The sequence below is a fragment of the Saccostrea cucullata genome, unplaced genomic scaffold (assembly GCF_032062105.1).
Source record: "Saccostrea cucullata isolate Sc308-1 unplaced genomic scaffold, CSIRO_AGI_Scuc_v1 ctg9162, whole genome shotgun sequence".
NCBI classification, from domain to species: Eukaryota; Metazoa; Mollusca; class Bivalvia; order Ostreida; family Ostreidae; genus Saccostrea; species Saccostrea cuccullata.
The window spans coordinates 3,458-24,990 of NW_026925312.1; the positions used below are offsets into that span (position 1 = coordinate 3,458).

The 21,533-nt window shown below is 33.3% G+C and overlaps 2 protein-coding genes across 2 annotated transcripts; both read right to left on the bottom strand.

Moving 5' to 3' along the window:
* Positions 1–3,016: 3,016 nt before the first annotated feature.
* LOC134268593 (uncharacterized) lies at positions 3,017–10,465 on the bottom strand. Its single transcript, XM_062750854.1, has 4 exons — positions 10,296–10,465; positions 6,977–7,084; positions 6,256–6,305; positions 3,017–6,045 (listed from the first exon to the last, which is right to left on the bottom strand). The coding sequence occupies exons 1-4, from the start codon at positions 10,315–10,317 to the stop codon at positions 5,140–5,142; spliced, it is 1,086 nt and encodes a 361-aa protein (XP_062606838.1). The 5' UTR covers positions 10,318–10,465; the 3' UTR covers positions 3,017–5,139.
* A 3,576-nt stretch (positions 10,466–14,041) lies between these two features.
* LOC134268594 (multiple PDZ domain protein-like) lies at positions 14,042–21,526 on the bottom strand. Its single transcript, XM_062750855.1, has 5 exons — positions 21,427–21,526; positions 17,362–17,531; positions 16,966–17,077; positions 15,810–15,936; positions 14,042–15,574 (listed from the first exon to the last, which is right to left on the bottom strand). The coding sequence occupies exons 2-5, from the start codon at positions 17,401–17,403 to the stop codon at positions 15,298–15,300; spliced, it is 558 nt and encodes a 185-aa protein (XP_062606839.1). The 5' UTR covers positions 17,404–17,531; positions 21,427–21,526; the 3' UTR covers positions 14,042–15,297.
* Between the last annotated feature and the right edge of the window lie 7 nt (positions 21,527–21,533).

Sequence of the window (21,533 nt, forward strand, 5' to 3'; positions counted from 1 at the left end):
TTATTAAACAATAAATACTCATCCATTTTCTTTCAAAAGCGTTTAATCTCCTTGAAACTGGCGTCTGACATGTTTACATTCACACCCAAACATGCTTTGAAACACGCAATCTGATTGGTCAAAAAAAATATAAGCAAATCTATGGTTGGTCAAGAGGGAAAACCTGAATAAACCTCATATGAGGTGAACTCACTCTGAGGTACATCTCAGGAAAAGGCTTCTACACCAATCAGAGAGCACCAAAATTCCTGATCATTTAATAAATGTAAATATTATTCTGGAACAGGCCTGCGCTCAACAAATTTTATAGTAAAAATTGAGCTCTTCTGATTAAATTGTACAACCTTGACTTTTATTTTAAACCCCATAGTATCCTTCATATTTAGAAAAGGCTTGAAAATCCATAAGTAGATCATCCCAACTTCATTTGGTAAACACACTTCAAGAATCCTAGATGCATCAACTGACAGAGTTTGATGCCCTTATTATCTTAAATATTCTGACACAGTTATGAAATTCCAAAAATAGGTCAGGGTAATCTGCTTTTTGAACCATATATTCTGAGACCCCAATATTTATTATAAACTGACAGAGTTTGATGACTCTAAGCCTCTTATTATTAGAAATATTTAGATATTGCTCTTAAATCCCAAAAGCAGGTCACCATATGACCCGTCTTGTTGTGACACATTCTGAGGACCCAAGATGCATGAACTGACAAAGTTTGATGATTTCAAGCAATTAGTATCTAAAATATTTAATTATACAAATTCCAGAAGTAGGTCACAGTGACCTAATTTTTAAGCTGCCACACTCCAAGGACCCAAGATGCATCACCTGATAAGATAAGTTTGATGATTCTAATCTTATTATCATTTGCAATATTTAGATATTGCCTTAATATTCCAAAAGTTAAGGTCATTGTGATCTACCTTTTTAGTTGACACATTCCAAGGACCAAAATACATCAACTGACAAAGTTTAATGATTCTAAACCAATTATCTGAAACAATTAAAATACTAGTACGTAGTTATGAATTCCACAAGTAGGTTTCAGTGACCTAATTGGTTGACACACTCCAAGGACAGAAAATGCGACTACTGGGAAAGTTTGATGATTCTCAGCCACAAAATGACAGCAACCTTGCAAACTTGGTTGCTTAAATATAATAACCACATATAGACCTACATGTACACAGAAGTCCATCATTGTATATTATCTTATCAATATGACTCTTAGTTGTGACCCCCTTACTAGCCACTAATGTGAAAATTGAAATAAAAATGTACATCATGTACTCTACATGCCTGCAAATCAATCAATATGACTTCTTGTTGCCCTGATGCTTTGAGAGGATTTTTAATATGAAATTGAATATAAAAATTGATCTCTTTTTGCATCATAGTCCTAGCCCCTAAGGTCATGAATTGAACAAACTTGAAAGTGATGTAGTGGTTCTAGAGATGTTGAAAATGTGGAAAGTTTTAAGTACCGGGTAGATACTACATAGTACATTAAAAAAAGAGGCCCAGGGGCCACAGCGCTCACCTGAGAACATCAGCTAGGAAAAAGCACATATCATGATTTGGAAGAACTAGAATCTACACTGCCTGAGGATAATTCTACATAAATATTACTAATCATGGCTTTGAAGTACATGAAAAGAAGATTTTAAAAGGTTTTCCAAAGTATTCCTATGAGAATATTTGGTCGGCCATTTTGGCCCCACCCTACCCCCAGGGGTCATGATTTGAACAAATTTGATTCTACACTACCTGAGGATAATTTCACATGAGTTTCATCTTTTCTGTCTCAATGGTTCTTGAGAAGAAGATTATAAAAGATTTTTCCTATATACTCCTATGTAAAACTTTGATCGGCCATTTTGGCCCCACCCTACCCCAGGGGTCATGATTTGAACAAACTTGAATCTACACTATCTGAGGATGATTCCACATGAGTTTCATCTTTCCTGGCCCAGTGGTTCTTGAGAAGAAGATTTTTAAAGATTTTTCCTACATACTCCTATGTAAAACTTGGATCGGCCATTTTGGCCCCACCCTACCCCCAGGGGTCATGATTTGAACAAACTTGAATCTACACTATCTGAGGATGATTCCACATGAGTTTCATCTTTCCTGGCCCAGTGGTTCTTGAGAAGAAGATTTTTAAAGATTTTCCTATATTTTTCCTATGTAAAACTTTGATCGGCCATTTTGGCCCCACCCTACCCCGGTAGTCATAATTTGAACAAACTTGAATCTACACTATCTGAGGATGATTCAACATGAGTTTCATCTTTCCTGGCCCAGTGGTTCTTGAGAAGAAGATTTTTAAAGATTTTGCCTTTATTTTTCTTATGTAAAACTTTGATCGGCCATTTTGGCCCCACCCTGCCCCCGGGGGTCATGATTTGAACAAACTTGAATCTACACTATCTGAGGATGATTACAAATGAGTTTCAACTTTCCTGGCCCAGTGATTCTTGAGAAGAAGATTTTTTAAAAATGCAATTAATTTTTCTCAAATTCATAATTATCTCCCCTTGGAAAAGGGCATGGCCCTTCATTTGAACAAACTTGAATCCCCTTTACCCAAGGATACTTTGTAGCAAGTTTGGTTGAAATTGGCCCAGTGGTTCTTGAGAAGAAGATGAAAATGTGAAAAGTTTACGACGACAACAACTACAACGACGACGACAGACAACGGACAAATTTCGATCAGAAAAGCTCACTTGAGCCTTAGGCTCAGGTGAGCTAAAAAGATGGTTGTCAAACCCTTTTCAATCCGAGAAGCTTACTTGAGCCCTTGGCTTAGGTCAGCTAAAAGTCAAGATGTACGTGTTTATTGTATTTGGAAATTTTTAATAGAATATTTATGCCTCCCTCTCCTCAAAATTAAAACCATGGTTAAAATCACATTGAACAGATTTATGTAATATTTTGTGAGCAAAGAGCAAACTATTAAATATACATACTCAAATACATGTTTTTTTTCCAAAAAAGATCTTTAAAATAATGATGCATTAAAACATTTAATATTTCATTACAGTGTTTAAAATAACATTTTGAGAAAAAACACAAAATAATGCTTATATACACAAGACTTAAATACATTCATAGTCAAAAACATACAGGGCTGAATGCAGATCATTTTTCAAAAGGGGAATTTGATTCACAAACAATAATTTTGACATAGGAACATGTAATTGCACATGGGAATATTAAAGTCACTATATATCAAAGCAAAAATAGAGTGAATGTGGAATTCTCCTGACATCAGACACTATAGTATCTTCCCATTAAAGAGAAAATTCAACTTGGGAAAAATGATCCAAGTCCAATAGTAAAATATTTATGCAATGGGACTAGTCTTGAGAACTGGTATGGTGATATGTTGAACACTTTGTACAGGTGCTGTACAAGAAAATCATAAAATGTATATATAAAAAAAGTCCTAAATAAAGTTTTGTTCAGAACATGCCTGTTTTATGGAACAGCAATTTATTTTCGATATAAATAATATAGACAGGCTTCAACAGGAAAGCTAAATGTTAGAGTGTTAAAATTTCTTCTATACTCTGATGAAACTGATTATTAAACATTGCAAAATAATCCCCAGAAGAATTTTTACATTTAAATGACCTTCACATTAACTAAGTATGGAGGGTAAAGGTCAAGGTCATATAAGTTTAGCTTGTAAAATAATGGTGTGATTAAAATTTTAAAAATTTTCCCCACCATCTATCCATGTCTGTTAAGTTATTTAAAATAATCTTTTATTGTCTTGGATAAAAAAAAGTTAATTAAAACATCAGCAAAAGAAAATAAGAGGACAAGGTCAATTTGAAGACAACCAGGTTTGATGATTCTAAGTCTACTAGTTTTTCAGGTATGGGTTTCACCATATTTGTTCATAGCATCTTATCACAGAAGATCATAGCAACCTATTATTAAAGTTTGACACACCTGCTTCTACCAAAAATGCATCAGCTGACAAGGTTGGAATATTCTAAGCCTTACTTGGGCCTCATATTATTTTAAAAGTTTTCATCCAAACACAAAAATGCTAATGAAAAGGCAAACAGACCTATTGGGACATATATAAAGTGTGATTCAATTCAAAATGGTTGTCCAAATCTTGAAAAAAAAAATTGAGGGACTATTAATGTGTTTGAGAGAGTGAGCTAAATTAAAATATCAGAAAATATGAGATCAAGATCATATATAAGTAAAAGTAAACACATTTCATACGTACATGTACCCTATTAACATTTTAGGACATTATCAAATAGTTGCTTTCAATGGGAAGCAATGAATTTACAATATAAATACATACATGTACATGTATATCACAATATTTATACCCAATTTAAAATATAGGGAAGACCCAATGCCTGACTACTTTTATAAATATTAAGAAATAAATTGGAACAAAAGGAATGTTGAAACAAGTTGAGCACACAACAACATAAACAAGAAATATGTACAGGAATCCAAATCATCTCTTTCTAATCATTTCATTAAAAAAATTGACTAGGTCTTCAACAATTCATGATTACTTTTACATGTAAAAAATTTCAAATTTTAATCTGACTAATTCATCCACTTTTAAATACAACTACCCAGGAAAGTTTAACCTATGGAAAACAAAACACAGGGTAAATTTACCATTTACAAGATGTACAAGGACTTTTGGAATCATATTATGCATGAACTTGTCTGCTCTGTACGCAGTAAAACACAGGTTTGTCATGTGTGTATATATTGTATACCGGTATATAGTAATACATGTACAGTAAAACTTGTCTATGCTGAACACCACTTGTTCCAAAGAAAATGGCTGGGTATGACATCTTTCTGGATTTGACAATACAAGTATTTAAAACAAGTGAATTTTCTGCAAGGGACTTAAAATTTATATCATATTAGACAAGATTCTGGAATACACAACATCAAGATTAGACAAGATTCACTGTATATTCTGAAATCATTTTTTTTTTAAAAAAAGTCTCATTATATTTGTTGATAAAATTATTTTTCTTTTATATTAAAACACTGGAGTTAAACCAAAGAGAGTCTAATCTTTTATATGCACCATAGTTGTTGAGGACGCAAACTTTATAAAACAGGCAAAGTTTACACTAAGTAAGATAAAAAGTTCAACAAAGGAAAAAATGGTCTAAATTGTCGATCATATGTATCCCGACAGAGCTCCCCAAGGAAGAACCAGTTACACCTACACAAGTGGTAAATTGTTTGAACTGGTACCCTGGGTTTGACGTCGGAGTACTGAGAATACAGGATATACAGGACTTGCTGATCAGTGTCCATCAAACGTTTAGAAATCAAGTCCTCCACAGCTTTCCGATAATCTTCAATCATGATCATGAGGTATTCTGGTTTTCCTAAGATAAAACCTCCAGCTATCCACACAGCATTGTTCTTTATTATATCCTCTGGCTGCATGTACTCATAAAATGGATGAATCTGGGTATATGCAATATGGCCCTCCTTCAAATTATCTGGGGGCTCAAGTTTGTAAATCTTATTCATTTTCTCCCGAAAGTAACCTATATCGACCCATGATAAGTATCTAGTCCTATGGAGCTTTTTCTTAATCACAATTTCTAGAAGTTCATACTTTATATGCATTGCACAAGAGTAATATTCGTTCACAGTATTTGGTGGAAATTTGGGATAATCTGGCTCTGAGTATATATCTTTGATTCTAGGAGCGAGTTTAAATGCCCAAAAGTCATCTCGTTTGACAACATGGACTTGGGTTAACGTCTCTGCAAAATGTTTAGTCCTTTCCTGTCTGAAAAGTCTGGCTATGTCCTCAGAATCAGTGAATGCAATGACGCTGTTGTTGAGCTTAGAATATGCAGACATCCACTGCTTGTACATGTCTTGTGTAAAAATATTTATTGGACCCTTCTGAAAATCTCCAAGGTTAAAATAAGCTGTCACAACCGTGATTTCGTTAGGATATTGAGCACTTGAGTATTCTAACATGGGAGGTGGAACCTCGGGAAAGGTAGGCTGAAAAATTGTACATTAAACCTCAGCTAATGAAATCCTTTGTATAGTAAAACTAATTTAGTTTTCAAAAATTTTCATGCACCTTGGCAAAAATTAAAGCAATATGTGTTTGAAGCAAATTTTCAATCAAGGAATATTTATGTACACTACATGAATAATCAAGAAGAAACACAGTATGCGCGGAAGTGAGAATCGTTTATAAGCACTGACCTGTGTATACACGCTATTCCAGTAATCTGGAATGTTATCCCATAATGCATCTGAAATGTCAAGTTCAGTTGATTAACTTTTTTCAGATTACAATATTTTTCCTTCTTTCTTTTTTTTTTTTTTTTTTTGCAAAAAATTCAGTAGCATTAATACTGTGAAATCACTGATTTTCGTGGGGTGGGTGGGGTGGGGGTGTTAATTTTTGTTCTTTTCAAGGTATGAAGAGACCCACGAATTTATGTCCACCATGAAATATAAAATGTCACATAACTATTTTTAAAACAATTCTTCATTTCAAAATTAAATCCCCTTGAATCCATATTTTTTCTCTAAACCACGAAAAATTAGACCCCTCGAAAATAAGTGATTTTACAGTAGACTATGCATGGTTCCAATAATGACTATGAAACCCATCTTTTCTAGCCAGTGTCCAATTCGTTTACCCTCATCTCCCCTAAGATGAGGGTAAACGAATCTGACCCTTGGCTAGCAAAGTTGTGTGTAACCATAAAAATATATCAAATTCTTTAATGCTCAAGATATTTCTTCCTGAATTATAGGTTTGATAAGAAATATAAAGTTCAAAACCGTTTTGTTTGTATATATCCAAATTTTCCAAGCCAATGCTATGCTATTCTTTTATCTTTTGTCTATGTTCACGTATGTCACTTAAACAAAATACAATTAGCATACATGTATAATATGTACTCTTCATACTTACGCAAGAGAAGTAAGAAAATATAGATAAATGCAGGAATGTAAAATGGATAGATATTTCTCTCTTCACTGAAGAAATATCTGTATATTCGTTGAGCTCTCTCATAGTTTTCTGTCAATAAAAAATAATAATTTATTAGTATCTTATTTGAAAGAATAAAATTTCAACAAAAATAGACCTAAGAGTCACAACACTTTACTGAGTTACTTTTACCATGTTGTTCTTGAGAAGATTTTGAAAAGATTTCTAAATTCCTTTGAAAAATTGTGATACCATATTAATATGTCCCCATTATAACCGGTAAACCAAAAGAGGTCTCTGAATCAAAACACCATGGAGATGCTTCAATATCAATGTAACTGACATGGTTTTGCAGATACGGAGAAAAAAAAAATTTTTGTATACATGTGTTATGTAGGAATTGATCCTGATTTTAGCAAACTGTTCGGCCTAAAATAAAAATTTATTTGTTTGTAGTTGCTTATACCCACCCACTAAAAATTCACCCGACCCAAACTTTTTTAAAGCCATATTGTTATTTATATATTTTTTAAAAATAATTTTGGGATATTAAAACTGTTTAATTTTTGTTTTTGTTTTTATCAATCTGTGGTTTATATAACAGTGAAGATTATTCTTGGTTAGTAGGCTTATGAAAAGCTCTATTAGGCCTAAAGTAAAATATTAATTGTTTGCAGTTGCCTACCGACCCACTGAAAATGCACCCAACCCAAACTTTTTTTTAGCCATTTTGTAATATTATCCTCTTTTCAAATTTTTCAGGATATTGAAAGTGTTTCATTCAGACATTGTCAATTTTTGTCTTTATCAATCTGACAGTAGTTTACACCAAGAGTGGAGCTTATTCATGTATAGTAGGCCTACGAAAAACTTTATTTTATGTTATCTAAAAAAAATCTGAAAACAATTTTTTACCAAAAAAAAAAAAAAAGAATGCCTACCTACCTACCCAGTCTAGAAATTATAGGTCGGCAACTGCAAACAAAGAATTTTTTAAGCTTGGCCTTATTTGTTATCTAACAAACATCCAAAAACTGAATTTAAAAAAAGAATGCCTCGTTACCTACCCCTCAAAAAATTATAGGTCAGCAACTGCAAACAAAGAATTTTTTAAGCTTGGCCTTACTGAGTTCTAGCTGCTAATTAAGCTGTTCAAAATTTAAGAAGAAATCACACAACAAACTTTGCAAATTAATTCTACGTTCTTTTTAGATTTAAAAAGTAAATCTAAAATACTGTAGAAGCACAAATTTTCGTGGGGATAAAATTTCGTTAACTTGTCATCAAAAATAGTTTCCTTGGCATTGGCATTTAATTTCCTTGTTTTGAAAGTAACCTTATTCAATATATAGTCAAATAAAATTTCGTGTGGGATTTAATTTTGCTTATAATTGTTAACAATGACATAAACTAAATGTAATCCCCCACGAATATTTGTGCTTTTACAGTAGGTCCACAGAAAACTTGAATGGATGGATAATAGACAATGAGTGATCAGAAAACCTCAATCCTTTATCTTTCAGCTTTAATGTATATATTTATGCTCGATGCTGCATAACTCCTAAGGGTTTACTGTTAATTTAAATCTCAATCCTGTCTTCTATTTACCCTTCAGTGACCTCATGAAGGGGATTTTCATTGGAGAGCTGGATGACCTGGGGCCACTATTAAAAGAGAGCTTACAACTAAGACCAAAAATACTTTGTGGATTCTACCTACTTAATAACCTTAAATTATATAGTTTTCAGAAGTTTTCCTTAATACAAATTACAATCAGAAGTGAGTGAGAGTGAGCAAAAAGAGAGAAATAATAATATTCAAAGGCAGTTTTAGTTAGAGGTGTAACAATACAGTGATACATCAATCATATTGATCGCTAGGTCTCATGATACACATATTGTATTTACATGTACTATGTGTCATGATACAATACAAGTTAATTTTCATTGTCTTATTTGAAAATTATATATGCAAACTGAGAAATTTTAATGTTAGAACTTGATTTAAACAATGTAGCAACTAAAAAATACAATTGGATTAATTATAATTTCATCTAAAAAAGAGATAGAGGGAGCGAGCCAAAGAACCCTGCCAGCCTGGGTCTTTTTCACACTGTATGCTTATAATTTTTACTTCATCTGATCTGGTTAGCGCACTCGCTTTTCACTGCTGCAATCCAAGTTCAATCCATGTGATTGGTGGCAAAGGTTGTATATGTGAGAGGGTAAAGGGGATCCAGCTTGGATATGTTGTTTTTATCTGAGTACCCCATGACAGTTTCATCCCACAGAAATGAAGCCCTCATGCCAACATCCAACACACAGCAAAGGACAACATTGGAAATAAGATTTTGAGCTTTCATGGGCTAGATATCATAGATATCAAAGATATCTGGATATAATATGTATTTACATGCATATGGATTGTATGTATACAGCAGGTGAAGATCTATTATCTAGTTTACTTCGAAACATAACCCACTTTTTGACTGGATGATCCAAATTTCTGCCCTATTCAGATGTTTTTTAACTCTCCATCTTTGTCTGTCTAATTCAAATTTTATGACTGTAAAAACAGAAATTTTTACTGATTAAGTGAATCAATTAATAAAATACTTAACATTTGTTGATTGGATTAAAAGGAAGCTAGGTCCTTAACGTTATTCCAGAAAGTTTATCTGAACTTAAATTTTTGGCAAAATGGGTTTACAATTGCAATATACAGGGAGATAACTGAATTGTCACAACAACCGGGTTGTCCCCGAGACAGTGGAGGCTGGGGAATTTCCCCGCCTTTAATGACTCTATCTCTTGGTTTTTCTGTTATTTCCCCATAGTCTCTACTAAATAAAGGAACCCAAAACACACATTTTACTTTCATATAGGTCCTAGTGTTCTCTGTTATATTTCAATTCTTTGCATAGTGTATTTTTTCTAAAGGTATCTTCTCTTAGCCTCAGAGAGCACAGTTTTACTACCTTAAACGAAAATAATATACCATTTTTTGCATTTTACGCTCCCCGAGTCCCTGACTATCAGCACAAACCTGGATTTGTCCCTGGGGGTGGGCGGGATACCTTGATATACCTCGCCCTTTCCATCTCCCTTAGGTAGGCCTTTATCACCAGAGTACTTTCATTAATTTAAATAATATATTTCATTTCAACATTATGCAGGACATGTATTTTACTCCCTTTATGCATGTAAGAAAACACTTAGTCGTGTTTGAGAAACGTTAAAAACACACGTACGAATCATCATTGCAAAATTTCACATTCCTCATGAAACTGTTGTATACAGACCTTTCAATTTATCATATGCCATGTTTCGCCAACACCAAATGGTTACTCATTCAATATCCTAAACAAAAATCCATAGAAATGTTCACATGATTTATGTGAAACTGGCCAGTGTCCATCGAATTTTGATCAATAACCTAGGCCTAACGCCTGACCAACTGTATCCGGAAACATCGTCCGTTTTCATTTTGGTTTTAGAGTAAAAGTGTGTGTAAAATTAGGAAATCAACCATAGCCGAGGTCACCCTCTTAGTGTGAGATGCGGAAACCTAGTCTAAAAGCTGAACTAGTGTCATTTCAATTTTGCAGGAAAAATAAATAAAATTGAATGACTCGGAAATGTGTTTGTCTGATTCAGAAATTCGTTTGATTAATTTAGATATTCGTTTACAACTTTACAGTACGATTTCTGAAATCGTTTGAACGATTTAGAAATTCGTTCAAATACGATTTAGACGATCAGAGACAATTTAAAAATTTGTTTGATCTAGAGATTCGTTTGTACGATGAATAAAATTGTTTGAACAATTTAGAAATTCGTTTAATACAATTTGGAAATTCGATTGTTTAACTGTTTAAGGTAAGAGTTCCAAAATAATTGTCAAGTACTTTCTTAGTGTGCTTGAATTATGAATATCAGGTAAAACATTCTACTTTAGAAGTTAAATAATTTCCTGAATGAAAATACATGATGTGGAGTTACTGCCCTTAGGAAAATTTTTAGAAGATTGAATAATTGATTAAAGGAAATTTTCATTTAATTTTTTTTTTTTACTAAACAATAGTTTTCATTACATCTGTTAAAAAGCACTCTTTCAAAATATATATTTCTACTGGATATTTTGCAAAAACCCACGACATCACACAAGGGCAGAAATACCTTAATTTTTCAAAACTGAACGATCAAGAAAACTGTTTACACGATTTCTCAAAATCTTTGTATATATTTCTTTATTATACACTTATCCACTGGTTGTGAGTGGGATATAGCTCTTTTTATCAAACCCACGACAGGAACTATTCCCCGAGGGCTTGCCCGAGGGGAATAGTTCCTGTCAAGGGTTTGATAAAAGAGCTACATGTATCCATCCCCATCACATGACAAACAGTAGATAAGTGTTTTATTATACTGATGTATATTATAATTTCTAAGTCTGTTGATATATCGATTGAAATCCAAATTGGCGGGAAAAATGGCATGAAAATCTTCCGAGGGTGGATATCAAAAATGCTATGCCCCGGGTTATAGCTTTCTATGCGTGGAAATTTTCAGACTATGAAAAATAGTCATTTTACCTTCTGAACTTTATATAGGAAACATTTTCACATGTACAGAAATATAATAATAAACAATACCTTAAATAAGCTTAAGCTTAATTTGAATTGTCATTATTTCTAGTTGATTAAAAGTCCAAACTGTTATCTCCAATTATATTCTTTTCTTTTGATTTAGAAAAGAAATTTCATTAAAAGGCCGGTTGTTCCACCTCCCGTCATCTGCATCCTCGCTTTTCTCGTCAACCCCCTCCCCCTCTATTTTTAATAGAATGTAAATAGAGTTATCTCCCGCCTCCGAAATGAATTGTTGAGTTTGTTCAAATCCCGTTTTTTATTTTTGCCTTTTGATTTTTTAAGGCTTTATTTAACAAGAAAATTAATTACCAAATGGGCTGACCTGCACCAAGTTACTGGATATTTTTAGGCAAACTAAAAAAAATACTAACATCGGGTATTTCTGGACAAGGGAACAGGAGAAATACTCCCACCTCTAATCTCAAGAAATCATAATTATAGAATTTATAGATGTATGTCATTTCCACTAGTTCTAGTCCACTGTGGAAAAAGTTTTACTTTGAATTCGTAAATGAGATGTCGCAACATTAATTAAAGGCGGGGGCTTTTAACTAGTGGGTTTTCTATGGGTAAATTTGGTGTAGGGTAGGACCTTAATTCAAGAGGTCGTGAAGCCTCTTTAGCTCATTTAACACAGATGAAAAAATATTTTTGTTTCTAGTGTCTGGTAATATTTTTAATGTTAAAAATGTTTAAAAACAAGTGGTTGCTATCCCACCCCATCCAACTCCCTCTTTCTGAGAGAGAGAATTTTTTTTTAGTTTTTGCCCTGTCCGTCAATTTGTTTTTTCTGTTTTTCCACAAAAGGCTAACTTTGCACATAACTTTTGATGGGTTGGAGCTGATACGACTTTCATATTTTACATGAGTATTCCTTGTGACAAGGCCTTTCTTTGTATACCGCCACATTTGACCTCTTGACTTGAAGTTTGACCTTTTTTTCATAGAATTTACCACACTTTAAAATTGACCTATCTTTAGAGCAGTTGGTCCTAGAGCTTCCATACTTCACATGTGTATTCATTATGACAAGACCTTTCCCTGGGTATAAATAGTTTTTACCCTTAAGTTTGACTCACTTAAAATAAAACTTTAACCTCAGAATTTTTGAACAGTTAGAACAAAAGCCTCCGTATTTCACAGATATATTCGTTTGGTTGGATAACAATTTTTACCTGTTGACTTTTTGACCTACTTTTGAAAAAACTCTATCCTTGGCCATTACTTTTGAACTGTTGGTACTTGGGCTTTATTTCACCTGTGTGTTTTTTATGACAATGCCTTCCCCTGCATACCATTAATTTGAGTCTTTGATCTTGAACTTTGACCCACATTTTTTAAAATAAAAATTTAACCTGGGCCATATACATTTGAATGGTGAGTGCTTTCATATTTCACAGGTAAATTCATTTAGACAAGCCCTCCTTTAGGTAACAAAACTTTTCATCAGTTGACATTATGGGTATACATCAGTGTTTACCAAACACATCTTGATTTTATTTGCGGCAGATATTTCCATTTACCTGGTAGTGTATGTACTTTCTATTCCTGACAAAAGTGGAAAGAACAGGTTCTAATGAGTTCTGAACATTTTTAAACAATCCTTTGATTAAAAATCCCATGTCAAATTTGATTCCATATTTTGATCAAACCCTATCCTCTGGGCGGTGATTTCAACAAAATAATTCAGCACTACCTCTAGGGGTTAAAAGAATGATTAATGGATTATCATAGTCCTGCAGTTCTTCTAAAGGATTTTTCTTGTACATTTCCATGTAAACCTTTGATCACCCATTGCGACCCCATCCTACCTGGGGTTGATATGAACAAATTCTATTCTACATGCCAGGAACCTTTCACAGAAGTTTCTTCATTTTTTGTAGATCTGGTCCAGTGGTTCTCTAAAAAAAAAGCTTTTTAAAAGATGCGTCCTTTAAAAGTTTATTCATTCTTTATTTTCTGTAAAATAGGGGCTCTTCGTGAATCTTCCTCACCCAACGACACTTTGAGACATGTTTGGTTTGAATTGGCCTAGCGGTCCTTCCTCCTAGTGGAAGGTTTCCAGATGGACCCTAGACACCCTTCAATCTATAGAGCTCACTTGAGCATTTGGTTCAGGTGAGCTAAAGTAATTTGATAAGTTCCAATCAAGATGCACCTTAAAATTTGGTAAATTCAAGTACTATACAAATCACAGTCTCTTCCACTCTTGAGATAACCCTTCACCTAAATATCTCCTTTTCTCCTATTTTATTAGCTAAATAAGTCATAAAGCAGAAAATTTAAGAGACATGTGGACAGCTTTATAGACAGTGATTACATCAATAACAAGTGAACTTTTGGGCAAAGGCAAATTCTTGCAGCAGCTGAAGCAAAAACAAAAAAATAACACTGTCTATTTGTACAGGTATTTTATTTCTGGACCAAAGAAATAACAAATGTTTTAACAAAATAAGGACAAAATGATAAGTGATTGTTATGTGACAAATTTAGCACTCTTGACTCCATTTTGGTTTGATGGAATATGCCTTGATTAAGCAACAGTAATTAAAACATTCAAAAATTAAACTATTAAAGTCAATAATGTGCATCAACAAAATTGTCCAAAAACGTGACCTAGAAATTCATTTTACAGGTTGCACAAATTATTTGGCAACAACACTAAATTCACAAATTTTATATGATGTAGCATTCATGAAATGAATCAATTCTTTGATCACAATTTTCATGAATTAAAAAAGTTAAGTATTAAAAAAAATACCTTTAACTATTCCATATAAAGCTACCAAGTTGTCATTACATGTAAAGGGTGTAAAATAAAAATTCAATTTTCAAATCTGCTCTGTTTTCTGTATTTATGAGATTTTTATACATGCCTTCCTAAAATTCATTTCAAAACAAATTTGATGAATTGAAAACTATATTCAAAACCTCTTAAAAGTATGCTCTGCATATCATGTGTATACATTTCAGTTTGTGATATATTGTCTCTTCCTAATTTCTCCAAATAAACATCATCTGAGAGAGAAAAGTATTGTTTACAAAACTTGAACCTAATTGAAACATATTTTAGTATTATACATGTAGTGGCATTCAACTATAATGCCACCTCCTTCAATAATATTAACAACAAAGTATTCTTAATTGCAATTTTTTTTAATAATAATAATACAAAATTATGTGCACTTCTTTTGGTAAGAATTGCTTCAAAACAATGTGCTAAAATATACAGAAAAGATGAATTAACACATTCTTGTTTATAAATGTAGATTATATAGCATAATGTGATATCAGATGATAGAGCAAAGTGACAAACAGAAACTGGTAGTTAATATATTAAACACTTCAAAATGTGTACATTCTGTAATTGGTATAATATAAAATCTAAGTAATACATATCAACATAATGTTTATACAATAGAATAAAAATTAAGATTATAAATATCACTGTTGACTTAAAAAGAAAAACATGCAATTACTGACATCAAAATGGAAAGCTAGAGAGTTTCTAAAATTATCTTGTTTCTTCATTGACCATATATACAAATATAAGATAAAATAATTTCAGTTCTACTATTCCTAGTTTCTTGCATAAAAAAGTTTCCAGTTTTGAACACCAGAATTTCCTCTGTCACTAGTTGGAGTGTTTTCTCTATGAAGTCAACACAGTCATTGTAACAGCACCTCTGGCGTTTTTGAGGATGGACACTGCTTCGTCGTGCGTGCAGCCCTCAAGGCTCTGTCCGTTCACTGAGATAATCTGGTCGCCTCGCTTCAGACTGCCCTCATCGGCAGCAGCTCCCTTAGCGAAGACGTTTTTGACGTAGATTGGAAGATCCCCGTGAGGACTGCCGTGTCCTCCTACGATGGAGAAACCCAGGCCGTCTGGTCCTTTGTTCAGATGGAGGGTCTTACACTGAGGTGGGGGTCTGTAATAATTATAACATACAATATCAGAACTGAATAAATGTCATATGAAGAATATAGAATTATACAAGACCAATTATTATGCATGGTTATTTTTGACAAATTTAAACCCTTTTAATTATTAATAAAAATCTTAAAAACACAGATAACATTTTTTTGTCTTTATTTAACTTAAATGGTCCATAAAGACAATTACAGATAAACGCCGGGATCCATAGATAAGTTTTTGAAACATACCCTTCATCAGGAGCCATGGCTTCTTGGAACACGTTGTCCTGCGCCATAAGTTCAGCATACTCCTGTGACATGTCGGTACTGACCTGCCGCGACGTACGACCACTGACACTTACTCTTGTGTCCTCTCCTGAAATCATTGAACAAATTTACTGTATAACAGACTTGTAAATCAAAAACAGCAATGCTGCAGAGATAAGATTTTTATTCTTGAATAACCATGATAGAGATAGTTTTAATACTTTACCTGATTTGAATTGCTCCAATTTTTTTTTTTTTTGGGGGGGGGGGGGGGGTGTTTACTTTTGAGTTTTGTTATGGCGGGTTTGGTGGTCTTGGTTGTGTACTTTTAAAGCATGCAGTGCAGTTTGATGGCTCAGTGTGCAATGTACATGGCCTGACAAGTTATTTTAATACCTTTTTAAATGTAGTTCAGGGTATGCCTGTGCCCTGCATTGTGTTTCTACATGTTGCTGTGATTTTGATGATTAAAGTTGCATCATGGTTTTGTCATGAATCAGAGATGGTAATGGACAGGGTGAGTCATGTCTTTTAATGCTTTTTTAAGTTCAGGGATTTTTAAATATCTTCATGATACAGGGTTTTTAGTGCTAAGGATGTGTCATGGTCTTGAATTTGATTTTATCTGAACCATATTTAAGTCCAAACCTTACCATGTGATATGGCGAATTTGACTGTTCTCCTAGTTGGTGACACTGAAAGTTGATTGCAGAATGAGTACATGTAACAGTTTATCAGGGCACTATAGATTGAATGGATTACATACCTTGTGTCACCAGAATTAGAATTTTATTTTTGCAGGGAGGTTACTGACCCCCCCCCCCTTCCACTGACCACCTCATCTGCCAATTCTTTACAATGTGTACCTTTCCCTTACCTTGTGATAAAGGGAGTTTACTGGTTCCCTCACCTTGTGAGACTGCTAGTTTACTGGTTCCCTTATCTTGTAAGTCTGCTAGTTTACTGGTTCCCTTACCTTATAAGTGCTAGTTTACTGGTTCCCTTACCTTATAAGTCTGCTAGTTTACTGGTTCCCTTACCTTGTGATACAGGGGGTTTACTGTTTCCTTACCTTGCAAGACTGCTAGTTTACTGGTTCCCTTACCTTGTGATACAGGGGGTTTACTGGTTTCCTTACCTTGCGAGACTGCTAGTTTTATGGTTCCAGGTTTCTTCAGTAACTGGACCACCTCATCATGAGACATGCCGTCCAGCTGTATGTCGTTAATGCTCAGGATCTTGTCTCCAATCTATACATACAAGGTATTGTTACTAGACAAAATTTTCTCTGCAAGATTTCATAAGTTAAACATTTCAACTTTTGATACATACTACAAAACACCTGAGGGAACCTTGTTATAGAGATACAAAATCACTCAATTTTATTTGTGTTTTCCCAATTGTTCTGCTCTCTTGTCTAATTGAAAAGGCAAAGGCTAATAAGCATCTAGCTTTTATGAGGCCTTCAGGGAAGAATATAAATATGATCCAGCAAATTTACACCCCAGACAGTACACGATGTTATGTTTGGTACCTTGAGTTTTCCTGACTTTGCTGCCGGTCCAGCGGGTGACATATTGGCAATGATGACAGCTGAGTCCCCGATAGAGCTACCGATGCCCCCCGCAATACTCAGCCCCAGGGATCCCGTGATGTCATGCTCCAGTTCTACCACGCGGATGTGAGTTGTATCCTCACTATGACCTGTGTAAAAGAGACCAACCATTGTCAACGGCAAAAGATATTATAAATAATGCAGTCAAAGTATTCCTGAAAATAATACTTATTTTATCGATGTAATAAATGGTCTATATTGAGCAAGAATTAGGTGTACCGGTAATACAGTTTCAAATTAAAAAAGAATTGTACGTTTCAATGCCATTCAATATTTAAACATTAAAAAAAAAAAGACAAAAAAAATTTCGATTTATGAAGGACTAATATTTATGTACATGATATAAAATACCTGCATGTGGATAAAACCATATTTAGTTGTTCTACTTTTGGTTTATATATATACAAATACCTCACTACATAATTAACCTTTTACCAAACATGAATAGCAGTTATCAAAATTTCTAAACTTTTCCCTTTGAATATATAATCAATTATTCCAATGTTACATTTAATCTAAATTCATTGCGACGTTAAATACTTGATAAAGACTACTGTTAACATTGATGTAAACGTTTGACAATACCTATCTACATGCACAACCACAATCCTCTTTCTTTGGTACACCCGCACTTCCGCATTTCTTAATAACTTAAATTTGTCACTGTGACCTAAGAAGCTGGCAAATGAAGTGTTGATATTTTACTTTCTCTTTTGGATATAAATTAAAGTGTTTAAAAAAAAATATGCAGACAACAAATAAACAATGCCATGCAGACAGAAAAAATGTCAAGTCCATTACAATAACTGGAGAAATTGACAACCTGCTGGAAAAATAACAATACACTGCAATAAAATACAGAGGGAAAATAATAAAGATATAAAATAAGAGGAAATTTGGGGTTAAGGAAAAGTTGTTCTCATCACAGTGTATGAATATCAAGTAACAATGTACATGTATCGGTATATGCAAAGGTAATGATATCAGAATGTTTTTGTATTGATATATATATTGAAATTGGTTTATGTATGTATGTGCATGAGTATATTGAACATTTATTGGGGGTAATATGATGGGTTATCGTTATGGGCTCAAGACAGAAGAGGACAGATATATAAGTTTGTAATCGTTAAACAGTCTGTCTTAGATACAGCTCATGCAGACTTGAGGCACAGCAGGGCAGATCATGCATACTAAGTCATGCATACCAAGTTTGCATGAGTTAAGGTCAAACTTACACAAGATAAAAATCCACCGCCACTAAATCCTGGGTTATAACTGGACATCTTTCTGGTCATCTTAGGAATTAATCTTTCCAAATTCATAAACTATACCAGTAAAATTTCTGTACTCTATTTCATTGACTCTTTCAAAGGAAAATTTATTACTTAATTCACTTAATGTAATTTTTTTTTATATCCAACCTCTTGTTTTAAAGTGGGCAACAAAGTTGTAAAGAGGTCAGGAATACTGATTTCACATTAATACCTCATAACTAAAGAGTTGCATTTATAATTTATTCATGATTCATCATAGTCTGTAACAATTTATTCATAATTTGGGTAACAAAATAAACAGGACAAAAATAGGTTCACAACCACAATGTACATATGATGGAAAATGATATTTGTTATACATTGAATGTCTTTGTTTCCAGGTAGAAAATAGGCTTATAAGAATAAAAAAGTGAACACATTCTTTAAACATATCCTTGAACAAATCAATCTGTCCATAAAAAAGCAGTTTTTCGTAAATATATTTGTTCATTAAATGCTGTATCTGTTTGTCTTATTAAACACTGATTTCGGCATTCTGCACAACAAAAGGCCCATGGACCACAACACTCACCTGAATCATTTAGACCCTCATGTTCTTCATCACATATTTTCCCCCTTTATATGTATTCCTATGCAAAATTTTGATAACTTTTGTGCCCCTCCCCCCTTAAATATTGTTAGCCAGATGATGCTCCCTTGTAAATATGCCTTGTCAAGACTATGCTGTTCTTGAGAAAAAAAGCTTATTCTAATCCTTTTTTCCTATAAATTTATAATCTTGCACCATCTCAAAAAACTTGCAGCATAGCTTTCACTTTTTCTTGGCAAGTGGTTCTCAATTTTTCTCTCATGTGAAAAAAAAAGATTATTTATGGTGGCCCAACTTAAACCCAGTAGACAATGATTTGAATAATTTACACTCAACACTACCTCAGGAACCTTTTCTTTTCTGGTCCAGTGGTTCTTGAAACAAAGACTTTAAAAATCTCATATATTTTATTGTAAAACTTTGATTCCCCTACTGTGACACCACCCTATCCCCGGCAGAGGATTTTAAAAATTTAAAATACACACTATCCAAAGAAGCTTCCACTTCAAGTTTCACCTCTTCTGGCGCTCTGGTTCTTGAAAAGAAGAATTTGTAATGACCTAATCCTGCTTTTGCTTGTTCTTGATTAATTCCCTTTAGAAGGGATTTTGGCCCTTCATTTTTACAATTTAGAATCACCTTATATATATAGGATTTGTGCGATCTGTGATTAAATTTGGCCCAGTGGCTCTCTGGAAGTTAAAACTTAAAAAGTTTACAGACGGATGGAGGCAAACAATGGCTGATCAGAAAAGCCCTCTTGAGCTATTCAGCACAGGTGAGCTACAAACTATATCCCATCACCAATTAATTATTATCATTTATAACATGAAAACAAAATCAATACAGAGTTTAACATTTTAACTATATTAAATAGATTACCATTTCCAAATCATTGCATGGAGTCATACCTTTTTATCTATATAAATCACAGTCTTTAAATATTGTTTGATATTTCTTTTATCTGTTGCTATAAATGTACAAAATAAGTGACTTTTCGTGAAAAAGCAAGCCCAAAACTTTCCTATTGATTTCTTCACAAGAATTGCATTCAACAAAAAGGAGTAATCTTATAAAATCAATCTAAGAAGAGTGTTTATAAAATATCGGAGCTACTTTATTTCTGATGACCAAAGATAACCCAGTACTTAGTAGCTTTTAGAGGAAGGGAGACCTGTAGGAATGAAAACAGAAAACATTGGTCAATGAATGGACTGGACAAGGAAAATATACACAGGTATACAGGTCAAAATCAACTGGTTTAAGTACACACAGGTCAAAATCAACTGGTCTATATATTTTTATAGGAAACGCTGGTAACCAACACAGCAAAAAAAAAAGGTCATTTATGTTAACAACATTGCAAAACTAATGCAATCCAAATGAAATATACTGATTCAGGAAAGGGTTAAATTATCTTTTTTAATTCTTGCAAATTTTCCTTGTTCATTCATGTTTGAAGCCACAAACAAAATTTATCATTAAAGTTATTTTGGCCATTTCTGATAAATAAAGCTATTTATTTTAAAGGGAAAATGGCAGTGGGGTACTAGGTGTGAACAAAGACAAAAGCGTAATATAAAAAAGCAAGTCTTGATTATTTTAGTGCTATATCATACAGAAAGTGGACAATGGAGACATCTAATAATTTTTAAAAGATCCACAAAAAGTTGTAAAACTGAAAGTCCAATTGTTTTTGCTTAATATCATTTTTTTTTATTCAAATGTCAACAACACTTTAATGCATCTTAATTTCCGTGAATCAATTTTTCCATTTATCTTTATTTCTATTGCAAATTGAAAAGCAGAAGTGCATGAAGTAATGCGGGATCAATATAATAGTTAAAACATTAATTAAGCAGGTTTATTCTTAAATTTGTGATTATTCAAAAAAAGGTCATAAAAAGATGAAAAAGTACTTGGTAAACAAAGTGAGTTTAAAAAAAGGTCAAAATGGTGCTTAGGTAAAATTTCATCAAACATTGTCACAAATTGTTTAAAATTACACAGATGATTATAAATAAAACGAATTCTACATCATTTTTGTGAACTCTATCTCTTACTCTCTATTGAACAAGTGAAAACTTAAGGGAGAGAATTCTATAACTTTTGCATTACCTTTGGAGTGTTTGCCTCCCTTTGACTTATTGCTGACACTGGATTCTGACTTTTTGAGTGCACTACTGGGGTTGGAGTTTTTCCTCGATGATGCTGGGAACCTGCCT